The sequence below is a fragment of the Argiope bruennichi genome, chromosome 7, assembly GCF_947563725.1.
Source record: "Argiope bruennichi chromosome 7, qqArgBrue1.1, whole genome shotgun sequence".
In the NCBI taxonomy this organism is placed as follows: Eukaryota; Metazoa; Arthropoda; class Arachnida; order Araneae; family Araneidae; genus Argiope; species Argiope bruennichi.
This window is the reverse complement of record NC_079157.1, coordinates 50,044,303-50,063,056: the sequence shown is the minus strand read 5'-3', so window position 1 is coordinate 50,063,056 and position 18,754 is coordinate 50,044,303. Positions and strand designations below refer to the sequence as shown.

At 27.2% G+C, this 18,754-nt stretch overlaps 1 protein-coding gene across 1 annotated transcript; it reads left to right on the top strand.

Moving 5' to 3' along the window:
* Nucleotides 1-295: 295 nt before the first annotated feature.
* LOC129975262 (DNA replication licensing factor mcm5-A-like) lies at nt 296-15,361 on the top strand. Its single transcript, XM_056088312.1, has 15 exons — nt 296-577; nt 1,200-1,326; nt 1,741-1,869; nt 2,701-2,873; nt 3,548-3,706; nt 4,856-4,937; nt 5,385-5,641; nt 7,235-7,346; nt 7,437-7,505; nt 8,960-9,100; nt 9,928-10,104; nt 11,025-11,137; nt 12,365-12,490; nt 13,894-14,164; nt 15,193-15,361. The coding sequence occupies exons 1-15, from the start codon at nt 417-419 to the stop codon at nt 15,292-15,294; spliced, it is 2,199 nt and encodes a 732-aa protein (XP_055944287.1). The 5' UTR covers nt 296-416; the 3' UTR covers nt 15,295-15,361.
* Nucleotides 15,362-18,754: the final 3,393 nt, after the last annotated feature.

Below are 18,754 nucleotides of genomic sequence, written 5' to 3'. Positions count from 1 at the left end.
ATGCTGGGAAGCCAATGAAAGGGAAGATTTCGAAGAGATAATCTTGGTTTGGAATCTGTCGACAGGCTCACCATGATCCGCCTCTATTAATTTCATTCACTCATAATCTAAACTTTCAAATTTAATTTCACAATATTTGATCAAATAAATGAATATTATTTGTTTAAAAACTCAAAATGAATTTATATATCATAATATCATGATCGAATTACTACTTGATAAGTATCAAATATAATATATAATTGCTGTTTTATAACTGTCAGCGTAACTGTGAATTGCCGAAAACCCGCGCAAATTCAGGTAACTTTGCTTTATCGAAGTCGCTTCTGATTGTTGATTTTTTATAATACCTTCCGAATCCGTGGTTTAATTCATTTTAAATATAAGTAAATTTGTTACATATAAATTATTTAAGAATGGCAGGTTTTGATGAAGGTGGAGTTTTCTACAGTGATAGTTTCTTATTTAATGACCAAGAAGAAAGTAGTGTTCCAAGAACAGACATTCAAAATGCTAAGAAGCGTTTTAAAGACTTCATCAAACAATTTCACGAAGGAGATTATGTCTACTGCTATCGGTAATTTTATTAATTTATTTTTGCCCAATTTTAATGACTGCTTTAACACATTACTTAATATTGAAATATCTTTGATTATATTTTTAAATATGACAATATATTATAAATTATCATGATCAATATATAAGTTGTCATTTATGAATATTTAAAACAGTGTTTGTAGTTTATTAAAGAATTCAAAGTTATCGGATTTTTTATTTTCAGACTGAACAATTTTGTGTTTTTTGATTTCATAATTGTTTTAGTTGTAATTTTTCTGATTTTCCATGTGAGTGATTATTTATAGTTTGAATTAAATATAGTCGTTCAACTTTACTATATGGCACAGTGCATTTTCTTCTTCGTTTTTTGATCAAATAAAATGCATTAAAGTCAAATGTTCTATTCAACAAACTTTAAGATGCAGAAAATTTTCAAAACTTATAAAGAATTCTAAAAAATTAAATTGTAATTATGAGAAAGTTGAATTTCTAAAAATCTAATCTATTTATTTAGAAAAATTCTTGTTGTTTTAGTTATCCTCTTTATAATTTTATTATTAATTTTGTTGAAGTATAAAACATTCTGCTGGTATTGATTTTAATCTTAATGAAATTTTGATGGCTCTTTATTCATTTTATAGTGATCAATTGAAACAGCATTATAATTTGAAACAATATTGGATAGAAGTATCTATAGAAGATCTTACTAGCTTTGATGAAGTACTTGGTGAAAAGTTGAATAAGCAACCAACAGAATTTTTACCAGTGGTAAGTTAAAGATGGGTTGGAATCCTTACTTGTGAATTCCATTTGGAGTTAAAATTTTATTTTTAGGTCATTTTTAAAAAAAAATTATTATTATTAGTCTAGGAACTGATCCCATTCAACATAATTGCTGTTACTTCTTTTTTGTTATTGCACTGGTCACCAGTATATGCATTTGTATGCTAAGTATTAAAACCATTTGGAATGACTACATTAAGTGATTGTTATACTTACAACAGATTTCCTTACAGGTGATTGTTATACTTGCTAATTTTGTCATGTATGATAATTCAGTATTATGTGTATTTGCCTGTATTTTGGCTTTTATTAGGATAATGAAAAAGTTTATAGTCATATCTATCTAAATATTTAACATTTGAGTGGATATTTTATTCAATTATATTTAAAATTCTTTAGTTTGAAGAAGCTGTTAAAGAGGTTGCAGATGAAATCACTCGACCTCGTCCTGAAGGAGATGAAGAAGTTCAAGATGTCCAAGTGACACTGCGTTCAAATGCTGATCCAATACTACTTAGAGACCTTAAAGTTAGTTCATCTCTTTTACAGTGTACTAACAATTTTGCATTCTTGAATGTATATGGTTTAATGAGTTTATTGTTAATACTTATTGAATTAAACAAGATATCTTGACAAATAGTTGAATGAAGCTGCTTTTCATGGATGTTGTGCACAAAATAAAAAAATGTTTTAAGGAGAATAAGGTATAATTTGAATTTAAAATAAGTGGCTATTTGAAAATGATTTATATCTCAAACCTTATTTAGTTACATTTTTACTATTTTTAATTTGCTTTATTTAATGTTGAAGTTAAGTAAGCAAATCACTAACTGAAATGCTAACTTTATTATTTAATGCTTTAGAATTCCAGAGCCTCTTTCTTGTTACACTGATAATAGTTTAAAAGCAATATTTTATCTTGTAGTGTATGTAAAGTGATTTACAATTCTTGTGCTTAATCGTTAAAAATTGTTTTTGATATCAAGTATATACTGCATATATTTGATTTATTAAAGATTTTGTAATATCAAACAATTGTAATTTTGCTTCTGTTCTATAATAAATTTTCTAAAATAATTGAAATGGACTGAAAATTGTTTGATATCTACTTTCTTTTATTTTATTCTCTTTCCATTATTCACTTACAATATATAAAAAAAAATATTTTTTATAGATAGCGATATTTAATTAATTGTGTGTCCTTAAATTAAGCCATTATGATTTAATTTTGTCATTTAGATAAATATTTTATTTTTTATGATTCATGACAAACTGTTTATGTTAATTTGTACAAGAATTGTATGTAATTGATTTTCCTGGACAAGACCTGTTGTGATGTTTTATTTTAATTTCTTTTAGTCTGACCATATATCAAAACTAGTTCTAGTGCCTGGAATCATAATTGCAGCATCTAATGTCCAAGCAAAAGCTACATGCATTAGTATCCAATGTCGTTCATGTAAGGAAATTGTACCTAAAATAAAGATCAAACCTGGTCTTGATGGATACAATTTACCAAGAAGATGTAACAGGTAGAATTACTTGAGCCTATCATTATTATTTAAATATTTGATTCTATTTTGGAAATAAATAAAACTACAGCTTTGTTATCTTAGAGTACCTAGGTTCTCATATATTAATTGTATGCCATTGAATTGACCACTAAACATCACACGCTTTTATAAATTTTTGCCAATTACATGTGATTAATACATAAGTACCATATGGAATATTTAACTGCCAAACTTATTATTAACTGCTGAATATTAACTGCCAAATGACTTTTAATTAGAAATGTGAGCCATGTTTTCAAATTAATTTATGATATACTTTTTTTTTCTCCCACATTTTAGTAAAACAAAACTTTATAGTTTTTAAAGTTCTGTCAAGACAAACTTTTGCTCATTACATTTATTATTAGAGAAAAAGTAATGTTATGGATATTAAGATGAGAAGATTATAATTCTGGAGTGTAGAGATATTGATATTTCAATCAACCAACATAATTTTAAAGTGAATATTGTTTGGACTGCAATTTGTTAATATGCTGTTATATAAAATATTTCTTTATATTTAAAATTAAGATCTGTACTTAATAATCTATAATTAGATCTGTGTTTAATATCTAATAATTAAACACAGAAAACTAAATTTTTCTATTTTAAGATGTTATTTACCAGCTTTCCCTTAATTTCTTTATTAATAGTGATCAAACAACAGGCCAACCCCGCTGTCCTGTTGATCCATACTTCATTCTACCCGATAAATGCGAATGTGTAGATTTCCAGATCTTGAAAATGCAGGAATCACCAGACTTTGTTCCACATGGAGAAATGCCTCGTCACATTCAACTTTATTGTGACAGGTAAGAAACAACAAATACCAATATATTCATGTCATAATATTGGTGTAAAATTAAGTAAATAATTTATAATGGGGAAGTTTAAACCTAAAAACTCTTATATCTACAGATGAGTTGTTAAAAAGAATAAATGAATTTTTCCTTATTTTTAGAACATATGTAGATATTATATTTTTAAATATTTCTTGTTTTGAATAACATATTCATATTATATATTTAACATGAAAATGGTTTTAACCATTAAAACATCTTTTCAAAATTTAGTAAGCTGTTTGCAGATTGATGTTTCTCTTTTATATCTGTTTAGAACTTTATGTTTGGTTACTTATATTTACTTATATAAGTAACCAAGCATAGTATATTAGAAATACTTATATTAATTTTTATTATATTACTGAGTAATATTTGTATCTTATAAACAAGTATGATTAATTAAAATCATCAATGATGTAAAGTTAATTGTACCCAGAAAAAAAGTTAGTGGGAAAGAAAGTCATGTTTCTAATTAATTTCTGGTAATAATTAGTGTAGTTGAGAATACATATGAAGTATTTTACAGATGGTACAAATTTTTTCTGCACATTTGAACTCACATTGAGTAATCTAGATAGAATGGTTTATTCTGATTAGCTGGTACTCACAAGGGTCTTCATAATAAATATGCAAAGAGAATTCCTATTTCAGAGCAGTATTTGGTAAAAACTTTGCTAGTTTCTTTTTCTTCCTTTTTTTTTCTTTTTCAATTCCATTAATTCTCATGTGTTGAACAATTAGATAAAACAATTTGATTATAGGAAAAACCTTTCCTTTAGTTTTCAAATAAACGATTTTTAAAAATTGTGAATAAAGCATGAGATATAATGTTAACATAATAATGCAATTGTTTAGCCTCTTGTGAACTTTAGCCTAATGGCAATTTTGTTGAAACTTAATTATAGCTTTTATTCCATTACTACAGTTATCAAATGGATTCTTGATGGGTGTGAGGTGCAAAACCAGAGAAATTTCAATCTCGCAATATGTTTTAAAACATTAACTATATTTACAATATAGTGTTTCTAGCATATTCAAATTGATTTGCCTTGATTTCCTTTTTTTTTTTTTTTTCTTTACAAAGGCGAAAATTAAGATTAATTTTATATTACTTTTTAGAAACCTTTGCGAGCGAGTTGTGCCAGGAAATAGAGTGACTGTTCTTGGAATTTATTCCATTAAAAAAATTTCACAACCTAAAGTAAGTATTTAAAATTTCCTCATCTGTATGTATTGTGATAAAAATCAAGTTACTTGATTTAATTTAATCATAGGCAATAAAAAATTCTATTGTTTATTATTTTAAATTGATTTTTTTTGTATATTAAATTTAGTTTTTATCCTGTAATGAATTCAGTTTTTTATAGATGGACGTTTTGTTGTATTTTAAAACAACAAAATTCATTAGCATTATTACTGAGTAATTTATTGTTTACTAATAGTACTGTTTTTTCTTCTTTTTTTGTAAATCCTAAAAGAAAATCAAAAAAGAATAATTTGTTTTGATTATCCATTAAAAGCCATTTAATATTGTCCGTATGTAAAGAAATGCATATAAATTTATTTTAAATCATTCAGATGAATATTTGTGACACAATGTTAAAGAATAAAAATGTTTTTATTCTGAAAATTAATTTTTTTTCTGTAGCGAGGGCCTAGTGAAAAATCTAATATTGGAATACGTAATCCTTATGTACGAGTTGTTGGAATTTCTATGATGACTGAAGGTGCCGGACGCTCAACAGGTATCACTTTCACACCTGAAGAAGAAGAAACTTTCCGATTTTTGGCTAGTAGTCCAAACATTTTGGACCGCATCACTAAGAGTATCGCTCCATCCATTTATGGTTCTGTTGATGTAAAAAAAGCAGTAGCTTGCATGTTGTTTGGAGGCTCTAGAAAAAGGTTAAAAATTTCTTCTGTTTTTATTTTTATTTTATTTATTTTATTATTTGTTAAATAACTGAAATGTGATTTTTTTGTATGATATATTGTTCTGTTTCTTTAGAGTATGTAATTTTGTTACTTTGCTATATGGAATGTACACTTACATCAGTAAAATTACAGAAATGATGGCTTCTATGGCAAAATAAGTTTTTTTCTATCAACTGAGACCAATTCCATTCATGGTGGCAGATTATAAGTGCATGATTTTATCCTACAACCTATAAAAATATAGCATATAATTGTTAATTTGAATAGTGTTATAACACGCTCATTATAATGTAAAATGAACCTATACATTCATTCATCAATGGTTTAAGAAATTCCTAAAGATATATCCTGTCAAATATGATCATTATCATAACTAAGACAGACAAAAATATTATATATTTTATATTTGATATATCAAATATATTATATATTTGAAAAATGAATGATTTAGATTAACATTTATTCATTTAGAAATTTGAACAACAGTATAATATTATGAAGAAAAATAAAATATCCCTAGAATTATTTTATATTTTTTGATCGAATATTTGAATGATTGCAAGAATGATAAAAAGAAAATTGAAGCAAAAAAGAAGAAAAAAAAAAAAAAAATATTATTTACAACTTAAAATTTCTGCTGAATTAACTGATTATTGAAACAATTTATTTTAATTCTTGACTTGTTTATATAACTATACCTTGTTGATTTTTGCTATTGTTTTCATTAAGTTCATCAGTATATGGTAAGGATTTTTAAAGTAAAATAAAGATACATTTTTATACTAATTTGCTTAATTCCACTAACATTTTGCATTGTTAAATTTAACAATACAAAATGTTTACAAGTTTTTACTCAAAAACGTGTATCTTTATAGTATGCCAATGTTACTCTTTTTTTTTTTTTATCATTTTTTTGGAGGGGAAAGGACATGTTTTTAAAAATGATTAATAGCAAAAATCAGAATATTTTTAAAAAGGAAAAGTAATTATATATTTAATAGATTTATATATCTTAGTAACAAAAGGATTATTTATTAAAATAATATTTTTTCAATATAAAATTGTTTGTTTTTCTAAATAAATTATTTAAAAATAAAACATGTAATTTGTTTGTGTTTTGCAGTAGTATTTGCCTTGTGATTTGTATCATTATGAAAACAGAATTAAGAGTGCTGTTATAGCTGAACTGTTGAAATGTTCATTTTATTTTTTATATTATCCCTTAGTCAGAAGTTTCATCAATAAACATATTCTACCTATATATTTTCATATATTACTATATGAGCAAATACATTTTCACATTTATTTCTTGCATTATTATTATTATTTTTTTTTTTTTGTAAATTCTTTTTTTTTTCTAAACCTTTCTCATGTTAGAAAATCAACCCTCATCTGCATAGGTATATTACAACATTGCACCACGCTACAACATTGTTCTAAATAGCATAGTTTCTGCATTATTCTTATTATTCAAAAATTTGAAGTGCTTTTGATTTCTTTTGAAATTGAATAAATTTGATATCAAACATATTAAAAATCCATGCCCCAAATTTTAATTTTTAGATTGCCAGATGGCTTGAATCGTAGAGGTGACATAAATATCCTTCTTCTTGGAGATCCTGGAACAGCCAAGAGTCAGCTTTTAAAATTTGTGGAAAAAGTGGCTCCTATTGGTGTGAGTAAAAATGACTGCTGGATTTTAATTAATATTTATTGGCTGAACATGAATGGCTGTTTATAAATTACTATTTTGTTTCTTAATTAGGTCTACACTTCTGGGAAAGGCAGCAGTGCTGCTGGTTTGACTGCATCAGTTATGCGAGATCCACAATCTGTAAGTTTTATTGTTTTGAATATTTACTTGGTCTAGTGCATAAGTTTCCAATGTGTGTATTCAAATTCTTAATTAACCAGTAAGGGAGTTTGCAATGGTCATGTCAATGGCAGAAAATAAATACAAGATTAAAAAATAATTCTATATTTAAGTTTTTGCAAGGTCTTGTGAAAAGTGATAGTAAAACTTTCATACAAATCTAAAAAATATATTTGTGAAATAAGGTGAAGGGTAGGAGGGCTTAGGATTTATTTAAGATTTCATTAAGATTGATTAAAAACAGGCATTAAAAATAAATTATTTATGTGAGTAATTAGGGTGTTTCATTCTGAAGTAATGTATGATTATTTCAGTTTTGCTTTTCATTTGTTTTGATGTCGAATTAATGCCATGGCATTATAAAAATAATATAAATAAGTCCAATAAATGTTAATTCTAGTTATTTGGTTATTTATCTTATCTAATCCTTAAGAACCATCAATAAAAACTTCTTTGGTCAGATATACTGTTAACTATTAAAACGAAGGGTACCTCCCCTCAAAAACTATATATATCTTAAACTAATTTAAGTCTTAATTAATTAAAAAAAAATTTATCTTAATTTAGCTCATATTACTTTTGTTCTAAAATGTTCTCTTGTTTCTTGATCCAATTCCCACTTTTTTATTTAATTAATTCTGCATGCACTGTATGAAATTGCTAACTTCAGCATTTTCTCATGCTCTGAATGAAGAGATAAAAATCCTTAATACTTATAATATTCTTTTAAAGATACATAAATTTCCCTTTCCTAACACATGACAAAGAAATTCCTTTTAACACATGACAAAGAAAACCCTATCAAAATCTCAAAAACCACTAACGGGAAAAATTTTGATTTGTTGGACATCAGTTTTATTATCGCTTCTTGTTCAAAAAATGCCTCCCTTAGTGAAATAGATAAGTCTTAAAACTTCAAAAAGTTTCTTCCATTCGGCCATGCTTCCACTAAAATATGTTTGCACACACAATTGAAAAACTATATTCAATGAAAATAAGTTAAGCTGATTTTTTTATCATTAATTACTTTTTGGTGTATTTAGTTAAGCTCTTTCAAATGAATTTGATCTTAATGCATTAAAAAAATTAATATAATGTAGCTGAGTATAGTACCAATAATTATTATTCTGTATTTCATATTAGAGGTTTCAATTATTTTATTTTCTGGAGATGTATTAAGTGCTTGTTATATTATTCACCATTAATTTGATCATAATTTTTTTGCATGCTGCTATGCCCTGTAATCATAATTTAGTTAATATACAAGTAATCAGTAATTTGCTTCTGTATTTTATTTTATATTTCTTAAAAAAACTTCAATGAAGTCTTCTATTAGAAATTTAAATATTCATAATTTGAATTCATGTAATAAAATTATGATGGATGTTAAATGGTTTTGTCTTATTTCCTAATAGAGGAACTTCATTATGGAGGGAGGTGCTATGGTGCTTGCTGATGGAGGTGTTGTATGTATTGATGAATTTGATAAAATGAGAGAAGATGATAGAGTTGCTATTCATGAAGCCATGGAACAACAAACCATATCTATTGCAAAGGTTGGTTGATTTTTCTTTACAATCATGATTTTATTTTTACATAGCCTTTATTCTGCTTCTTATGTTACAGAAAAATTCTGATTCCCATTTATGACCCCCCCCCCTCTGGGGGGGTTTGAAATGAGGGTGGGATACATGGTGGTTGGATTTTGCTACCGTGGAGGGTATGTGGAAAGGTGGGGGTCTGGCTCCTCCCATCGATGACAGGACATTTTTCCTTAGGAACAAGTTGTACCATAGCCTGTGATGATCCTTAGGACACAACCATAGTTCCTGCCAGTTTTGCTGTTGTGGCGGTTCAGTATTATTTATCCGTGTGCCTCTGGGCAGGTTGGAGAGTCAGTGATATGACTTTCCATTTATGATTTGGTGGGGGTATATGAGGAAGAAAAGCTTCCAGCACTGTGGTTGATTCTCAACACCTGGGTTGTGGGGGTTGGATACCTTCTACTGATGACAGGATATGCTTACTATGGAAAGGATTGAACCATGGCCAGTGATAGCCCTCAGGACTCAAACCTTAGTTCCTGCCAATGCTGTTGTGGTGGTTTTGTCATTCAGATTAAATCTGTATGCCTTAGTGGCAAGTTGGAGAAGCCAAGTGTGTGGCTACCATTTAAGAGTAGCAGTTAATTTATAATTCTTAAGGATATGAAAGATTTATGTATAAAAGGTTGTGAGATATCAAAATTAAAATATACATTCTTATCTGAAGAGTATTCTGTGATCAATAAACTATTTTTTTTAATTAAAAGTTTCAGAAAGAAATGTTATATGCTTTTAAAAGTTGATTTGACATAGATTTTTATTATTTTTAATGTTTACAGGCAGGAATTACAACTACCCTCAATTCCCGCTGTGCTGTATTTGCTGCTGCCAACAGTGTCTTTGGAAGATGGGATGAAAGTAAAGCAGAACAAAACATTGATTTCATGCCAACTATTTTGTCACGATTTGACATGATTTTTATTGTTAAAGATGAGCATGATGAAAAGAAAGATAATGTGAGTTGTATTCTTTTTTTGGAAAAATGCTAGTTTGTATAAATAATTCTTGATGTTGTTAATAATTAATACAGCTTATTTTTGTTATTGCTGCCATTAATAAGAAAAGATTATTTTAAGATATTTTAAAATTGCTGTTATGTAGTATTTTTATGAATTTTGATGGATGAAATTTTTGTAACTTATTTCTTAAAAATACTTAGGAAAATGACTTGAAAATTTTCTTTTCAATCCCTTATTTACTTTTGTTACAATTGTTCTTAATATTAATTAAATCAAAGTAAAAATTTACAGCTATTACTTCTTATTCATTGATTTTTAGTAGGAAATATTTTTAACATGTGTTCTGAATTATGAGAATTATGTTTAGGATGAATGGCTGGAGATGAAAATGAGAAACTTAAATTTGCCAAAATCATTCACTTTACAGTAGTTTATTTTGGCACAGCTCATGGTTATTCATTTTTTGTATTAACCTTTTTGTTTCATTTTGTTATATGTTAAGATAGAAATTATGTTATTCCTTATGTTAAGATAGAAATTAAAGATTTTTCAAAACTTAAAATAAAAGTTTTTGATTAAGTTTTATTTTCTTAAATATTGAACTAAAATGTAGAACTGTTGAATGGTCATTAGAGAATATGTGCTTTTAACAAAATATTTTTAAATCCAATATATTTTAAAATTATTTGTAAATTTGATATCATTTTGAAAATTTTCCTTTTTTATATAAAATTTGAATAATTTTTTCAGGAAAGAAGAAAAAAATTTCAGTAAATATTTCAATTTATAATTTTATTTTATGTTATTATATGTTATGTTATTATATATATTATGTTATTATATGTATCTATTTGGAAAATCTATTTTTTTTTATTTATTGAAAATTTGTTAAAAATATTACTGTTTTTATCTTCCAGACTTTAGCTAAACATGTAATGGCATTACATGTAAATGCTTTGCAAACAACTGAAGAAGCAGAAGGTGAACTCAGTCTGAGTACTCTTAAGAAATACATTGCTTACTGTAGGGTGTAAGTGCAATACCCTCTATGTTCTTTTAATCATTTAGTTTGGATCAGTAATGTTCTGATAGAAAAGTTTCGTTTTCAGAAATTTTGAACCATAGTTTCATGACTAATTTTAAATTTGCGGTATTAAATTATCATTATCATAACTATCATTAATCTTTGATAGAAAATTTTACTTAGCTAATTATTTGCTTTTTTACTACTTGTTTGGTTGAAATTAAATTGCAGAAGATTTCACTATTTAATGAAATAAATTTGTTCTCTTTAAAAAGTTTTTTTTGGAGGGAGGGCTTGAAAATGGAGCTACATACTTAACCTTTTAATACTTTTTGGATGTTGACTTAGTTAATATTAGTTATGTTGATTTAGTTAATATTATTAGTTTAACATCTTTCAAAAGCTTAAAGGATTTGTCAGTGGCTTTAATTGTAATCTATTAAAATTGCTAAACTACTGCCATGGTTCATTATTCTTATTTGTAGTTAATTCTGTTATAATAATAAATTTTAACATCTTGTAAATGGATGCAAGATCTGTAAATGTTGTATTCAGTTCAGGAAGTGTTATATATTAAAAGAACACCTTAATCAAAAATTGGTCAAAATATCACTTTTTATTTTATTGCTCTTAATTTTCTATTTGCAGTATGAATCTTTAAAACTGCACCTATAATATGCAGATTTCTATTTAAGAAAACAAATGAAATACATAAGCAAATGAGAATTTCATAGGCCTTTATTTTCCATGTTAGGTTTTCAATACCATCATGTTTTAAAAATGCCAAAACTTTTATTTCTGGTTTAAAATATACTTTCAATTTATTTGTATCTTTTTTATCATTATATGTATGTTAAAACTGACCATACAATAATCATTTAGTATTTTTATAAATATAAAAATATGAAATGAGGTATGGCAAATTGTCTCACTAATATTTATTATTGAATCTACAAATACAATTTGAAGCTAAAATATTCGTACTTAGAAAATAATAGGGAATTTAAAGTTTTTTAAAAATTGTAATTTCAACTAAAGGGCAAATTAGAAGGATTGTTGATTTTATTAGAATGTTAAGTTATTAATACTATGAAAATATTTTCCAAAATTCTTTAAATAATAATTTTAAGAAAAGGAATATAATGTGCCCCTTCAAAACACAAGGTAATTAAATTGATTAAAACTCACAAATATTTGTTATACAGTATTCTTAATTTTCCTTTATTTACATAGTCGATGTGGACCGAGGTTATCCAACGAAGCAGCTGAAAAATTAAAGAATTATTATCTCTATATGCGAAATACCAACAAACAATATCAAGGCATGGAAAAGAAATCTACTATTCCTATTACAGTGAGGTGAGTTGTTCAACATTTTACTTTAGTTTAGTTGGCAATTCAATCAATGCCATTGAATTGCAATATAGTTCTTGATTAAACAAGTAATTCCTAGCTGTTCGAATACACAGTATATTTTCTGATTATCATTTTTTTTACTAAATTAAGAAAATTTTATTGATTATTCCAAATTCAATTGTTTTTAAAACATTCAGTTGTTTTCACCCTTCCTAAATTGCCAACTTTTCCCACCTATCTAGTATTAAAGGGTAAAATCTTTTCAATTTTTTTTTCAACAAGATAATTATTTTTATGTCTTTAGAACAAAGAACATGTATGCATCTTTTTTTTTCTTTATGCCCAGAAAAATTTATTTATGGTTCATTGTATTTGTAGTTAGCAAGAGGAAGGGAATCTAATTGTATAATGTCATTTAATGACATTTCATTTGTATATTAATCATAAAATATCAAAAAGGTACTGCCATACTCCAGAAAATTCTGAATTATTAAATAATGATTATGGACTTTTTGAAAGAAAAATGTCAGATTGATTTCATGTGTTTATAAAAACATTTATTATATCAAAGAAAAATACTGTATTTAATTGTCATATTTGTTATTCTAAATTAGATTTCTATACTTTTTCTTTGAAAAATACAATTTATTTTTCAGAATTTGGTTTACTAAGAAATTTTAAGTATTGTTTTTTATATTATGAAAGAAATGAAAATGAATGAATGAATGAATGTATTTATGAAAGGATTCATTATCATTTTTACTTTTACCAAAAATTTTGCACCGTGAGTTGGGGTGAAAGTTCGCTTTCTCTTATCAACTATTTAGGTCTTATGACTTTTTAATATTGATCCCCTGTGCAATTAATTTCCTGGTAAGAAAGATAATATTACAGATATAGTAATGGATGCTGAGTCTGTCTTAAGGTCTGTCTGTGAGACAAAAAGAAAGGACTCAGAATAATCAGGAATCTTGGCAATAACTCTATTAGGGCTCAAGTTCCAGCAGCTGTTCTAGAACATTTAATGCCCTGTCATGGGACCTAAAAGCAGAGTGAGTAGTAGTCAGTTGAGTTCAGTTCAGTTCAAGCAAGTAGTTGAGCAAAGCCTTTCTTTTTTATGGTGGATCTCATGCAGATTCTCTGCTTGCTTTGGCTGTTACAATTATTTAATAGTGATTTGCTGCTTGAGTGCTGGTATTAGGCTGTATTTTGTTTCTGTGTTTTCATGTAAAATAAAGCATCCTTATCCATTATTGAGTTTATTTATCTTTTTGCTATATGACCTTCGGATACATTTTTTCTTAAAAATATTAAATAGTACATTATAGTTCCAATTTTAGTTAATTTTCATTGTAAATTCTATATTGCCTCTACTTCAATATTTCATATCCTTATTTCTTCTGTAGACAACTAGAAGCCATCATTCGTATATCTGAAGCTCTGGCCAAAATGGAACTCCAACCTTTTGCAACAGAAAGACATGTGGACGAGGCAATGCGTCTCTTCCAAGTGTCCACTTTAGATGCTGCTCATTCTGGTGACCTAGCTGGTGCAGAAGGATTCACCACAGAGGAAGAGCACCAAACCTTGTTGAAAATTGAAAAGCAACTTAAAAAGCGGTTTGCTATTGGCTCGCAAGTCTCTGAATTTAGTATTGTTCAAGACTTCCTGAAGCAGGTATATTATGGATTTGTTTTTTTCTTCGTATATATGTTTGTTGGAATTTGTTTTTCACAAGTAAACTAGTTAATGCAACGGTTGTTATTCTCATGTACGAAGATGTCTCTAAATAAGATCAATGAAACAACATTGAATTGTCTATGATAATAGTAATACATTTGGTGGTCACGAAGTTTTTCCCAGATTGTAAATATTTATTTGGCAAATGGTTGTTTCAATGCATTGTTAAGATGGTTATAATGCTTTTAATAAAACCAATTACGACAGTAAATTTCAAATGAGCACTCTTGGTCACTTGAAAAATATCAAGGTAATATTCCCCTTTTCGCTATGTATTGTTCAATGTGTGAACTGCTACATTAGATACAACATCTGTAATCTTAACTTTAAGTGTATCAATATTTCATTCTGACATTTGGGTAACCTCAAAAAAAAAAAAAAAAAAAAAAAAAAAAAGATCTAATGAAGTAATATTGGATAAGCATGCAACTCAATGATGTTATTTTTACTGACTTCATTTTAATAACAATAGAATATAAAATATCTATTTTTGCATTAAGTGTGCCATTGTTGAACTTAAAAACCTTAAGAACACAGCCATTCCATAATAAAAATTTTATTTTATTATATTCAGTAATTCTTCTGTAATCAGGAAATGACTTTGTGACCATCTTAAATATAAATATTGAATTCATATTATCTCAGATAAACTTTTGTACTTTTTAATTAAAAGTTTATTCCCAAATAAATTGTTTAATGAATATTTACTGTATTATAATTGAATTTTGCATTTTTCATAACTGTTTGGAAAAATATGTAGAAAAAAAATATTCACTTGGAATATCTTCCAAAAGCCCTATACAAAAATTTATTTTTCTGTTTATACCTCAATAACACAAAATCATGTAGGAAATATATGCAATACTTCAAATTTTTGATAAATGAATTCTTCTAAACCTGTTTCCCTCTCACTATTTGTATGAATATACATCATGCATGATCTCACCCCTTCTTCCTTTGTTTAGAAATATCCAGAACGAGCTATTTACAAAGTTCTATACTTGATGATCAGAAGAGGAGAATTGCAGCATCGAATGCAAAGAAAGATGCTCTACAGAATTAAATAATTTTATATGAACTGTTTTTTCTTTCTATTTTTATTCTGTGTATAATAAATGTTTTTAATATTCTTAAGCTGTTTTTTTTTTCTTTCTATATATTCTTTTATATATTGAAATAACTAATTTTTTTTGAAGAAAAGTATTTTATATATTTCTGTGAATATTCTGTTGATTTCATTGATTAATGCATTATAACTGTGTGATTCTAATTATTAATTAACAATAAGTAAGCATATCATAGTTAATAAACTCATTCCTTGAATATATTTGAAAACATTAGTTATAAAAGTCAGCACTGAATTTTAAAAATTCCTATTAGATTATATTTTTAATGTTTAAATCTTATATAAAAATGCTTGTATTCATATGTTTAATATATAGTCATTTTCAGGAAGTAGTACTCAAGTTGTGTAAAAGATAATTTTTGTAGAAAGTTTGTTTTGAGATATTTAAAAAAAAAAATATTCCTGGATATATTTTGCTTTTTTTTTTTGTTTATGATTTTTGTAATAATTTGCCTTTTAACGGATTAAAATTCAAATCTTCAACTATATATATATATGAACATTGAATTTGTAATATACCATTAATTAGTGAAACATGAAAGAACTAATTGCCAATTATTGTTTATTGAGGGAGGGACTAGTTTGCTTAATAAAGCAGCTGCTATTAAATTCCAACATAAAAATGTTTGATCAAAATTGTGTTAATAATAAACAGAACAATTAAAACACATTTTATTTATATAGAATTAAAAAAATTATGGCAATAAAATGCTTATTTTTCTGTAATGATTAATAATAAAATTTCTCATTGTCTTTTTAAATTGAGATCTGAAACAAATTGTTTAGTCGAGCTTTAAAAAAAATGGAATATATGTTCCTTACAGTATAGAAATAAAAAGAATGAGAAAATTGATAAATAATTTATACAAAAATTCTGCAGAAGATACTTTTTAATGTTTGGGAAAAAATACCTTGCCCCCACCCCCCCACAAAAAAAAAACATTTGCACTTTTGATTAGCACTAAATAAGTGACTTTCATGTATGTTCCGTTCTAGTTACTTTTTTGAAAGATATTTCATTATGTATATTGGCCTTATTAATTTGCATTGTTTCTAATTAATACTTGGAGGATAAAATGAACAAGTGCTTCACAATGCAGAAAAATAAACAGATTCTTGAAAACAGGAAAGCAGAAAAAAAAGACCCCCCCCCCCCCAATATAAGTCAGTATTGAATATCTATGCTTTTATAGTCGAAGTTCTGTTATTGGGCTTTACATGCATTTTAAAATAAATAAGTAGCAAACATGCTAATTTAATTAATATACACAGAATATTCGTTAAAAATATAGATTTTTAACAAGTTTTTAAAAGCAATGCAATTTATTGTAATGGGAGGGGAAAATGCATATAAAAAAATATCCAAATACAACCAAGAAGTATTTGATAAAATAAAAAAATTCAAAAAGGAAAAAAAATTAATATTTTTTTAGGGCTAAAAAATTGATCTTGATTTAAATTACTTTTCACAAACTGACATAAGCACATGATTTGCAGATGCAAATTCCTGGAGCTGAAGTGTACTTTTTTTTCCTTGTAAAAAAGTTATATTGACTCCCATTAATTTAAATGAATGAGCTGATATATAATAAATTTCATGACAGATACAGAAAGAAAATTTTCTGCAACTAAAGGTACTTAGGCTATAGTGACAAAAATTCATGGTTTGTTTCTTCCATTTAGTTTAAATCCACAAAAATATTCGAAACCATGCAATACTTTCAAAATAGAGTATTTAAGGCATAATTAAAATGAGGACATAATCCATTTGCATCAAATATGCATACTGCAGGGGTGTTTGTGGGACCCCAAAAAATCCCCTGAAACTTTTACGGACTTACTACCGGCATTTTGGAGTTTCGAGAAGGGGGGAGGGGAGAAATGAAAAATTACAATTATGAAGTATTGAATGACCTAATTATAAAAGTTCAATGAATTACTTTTTTTGCAAAATTAATAACCATAAACTTTCAAACATATAAACTACTACATTTTATGCAAATATTTTAAATTACATGAATTAATTCTTTTAAAAAAAATTATCTAATTTCTGCTGCTTTTTTTTATTTTCTGATGTTTGTGGGCTTGTCTTTCTTTTGTGGTGAACTTCATAATTGCAGGAAGGTTGACTTTTATTTTCCTCATTTACAGTTGAAGAAATTTCCTCGAGAACTGCACATGCAGAGGTAGAAGCAGTTTGCTTTTCTGCTAATGTAGAAGGTTTTTCGGAGACTTTTATAGATGACTCATCTGAAATACATGTTTTTAAGTCCTCTTGATATGTTTTCCAACTTCTGTTCATATTCAGTAAGAGATCTTTGCGAATTGGATCAGTCATTGGATTTTTTGAGCCATATTTTTCACATGAGGTTTCTTTAGAAGCCATTAAATCATATTTAATAGTCTGCACTGCATCTAGGGAATCAATCTTAAGAGAGGTTCTATAGTCAGTGACAAGTGTGTCCATTAAGTTGAATGCACTTTCCACTAATGGGCCATGGAAGCAGCTAAGGCAGGCTTTGACCAATTTAGCCAATGTAGGATACTTATAATCATTTGTGAAATCATCTTTTAAATTAAAAACTTAAGACCAATATTTATCAATTGTACACTTGACTTGATTTCCACTTTCATCAGATGTGTAGAGCATTTCTTTGGTGATATCAATATCACTCTGGTGTAACCTTATTTCAGCTTCTACTTTTGACTTTTCATTATCACTAAAAATATGGGACATAAAAGATGATAATTTTTCAAAAGCTAATATTGTACTGGTTTTACCTCTTAGCCCTGGATCTAATGCTGTAAAACTAATTAGATATGAATTTTTAAGGGGTAATTTCTGTTTCATATGCTGAAATTTCAAAGTGAAATTCTCTTGCGTACATAAATAAAAAAATATTTCAATAAGCGAAACGAAAAATTTACACTTGCATCAATAAATGAAACGAAAATTTTACACAGCGGAGAAAAAAAAGTTGCGAAGCGATCAATGACAAATAGCAAATACGGCGAAAAATCCCCCTTCTCTACTTATTGGCGCCACGCCAGGAGAGATAAGACCTTTGAACCCAGAGTCACGTTATCGCACATCTAGTCGAACGAAGTCTCTCCCTTTTTTTTCTGCCGCGCCTGATTGCCGAAAAGAATCCAGAAGAGAATGTCCGAGAACCGGGGGAATGAGTCATAACGCGCAATAAGGAAAGAACAAAAAAGTTTTTTTCCCCCTTTTCACGCATTATCACTGCCTTTGGAGAAAGAAAGGAAAAGTTTTCACCACACACACTGACCTTGCGTTTTTCTGCTTTCAAAGCAAATAAAATTACCCAGATCAAAATAAATAATTCATTATTATTCCTATTTCCTTTTGAAAGACGATCCCCGGAATTCCGGGGTTTCCC

Bases quoted from the DNA above. Each gene is read 5' to 3' on its own strand.
- LOC129975262 (XM_056088312.1), top strand. From the start codon at position 417: ATGGCAGGTTTTGATGAAGGTGGAGTTTTCTACAGTGATAGTTTCTTA. The intron at 2,874-3,547 runs GTAGAATTACTT...CTTTATTAATAG, and splicing joins TTACCAAGAAGATGTAACAG to TGATCAAACAACAGGCCAAC. The intron at 9,101-9,927 runs GTTGGTTGATTT...TAATGTTTACAG, and splicing joins AAACCATATCTATTGCAAAG to GCAGGAATTACAACTACCCT.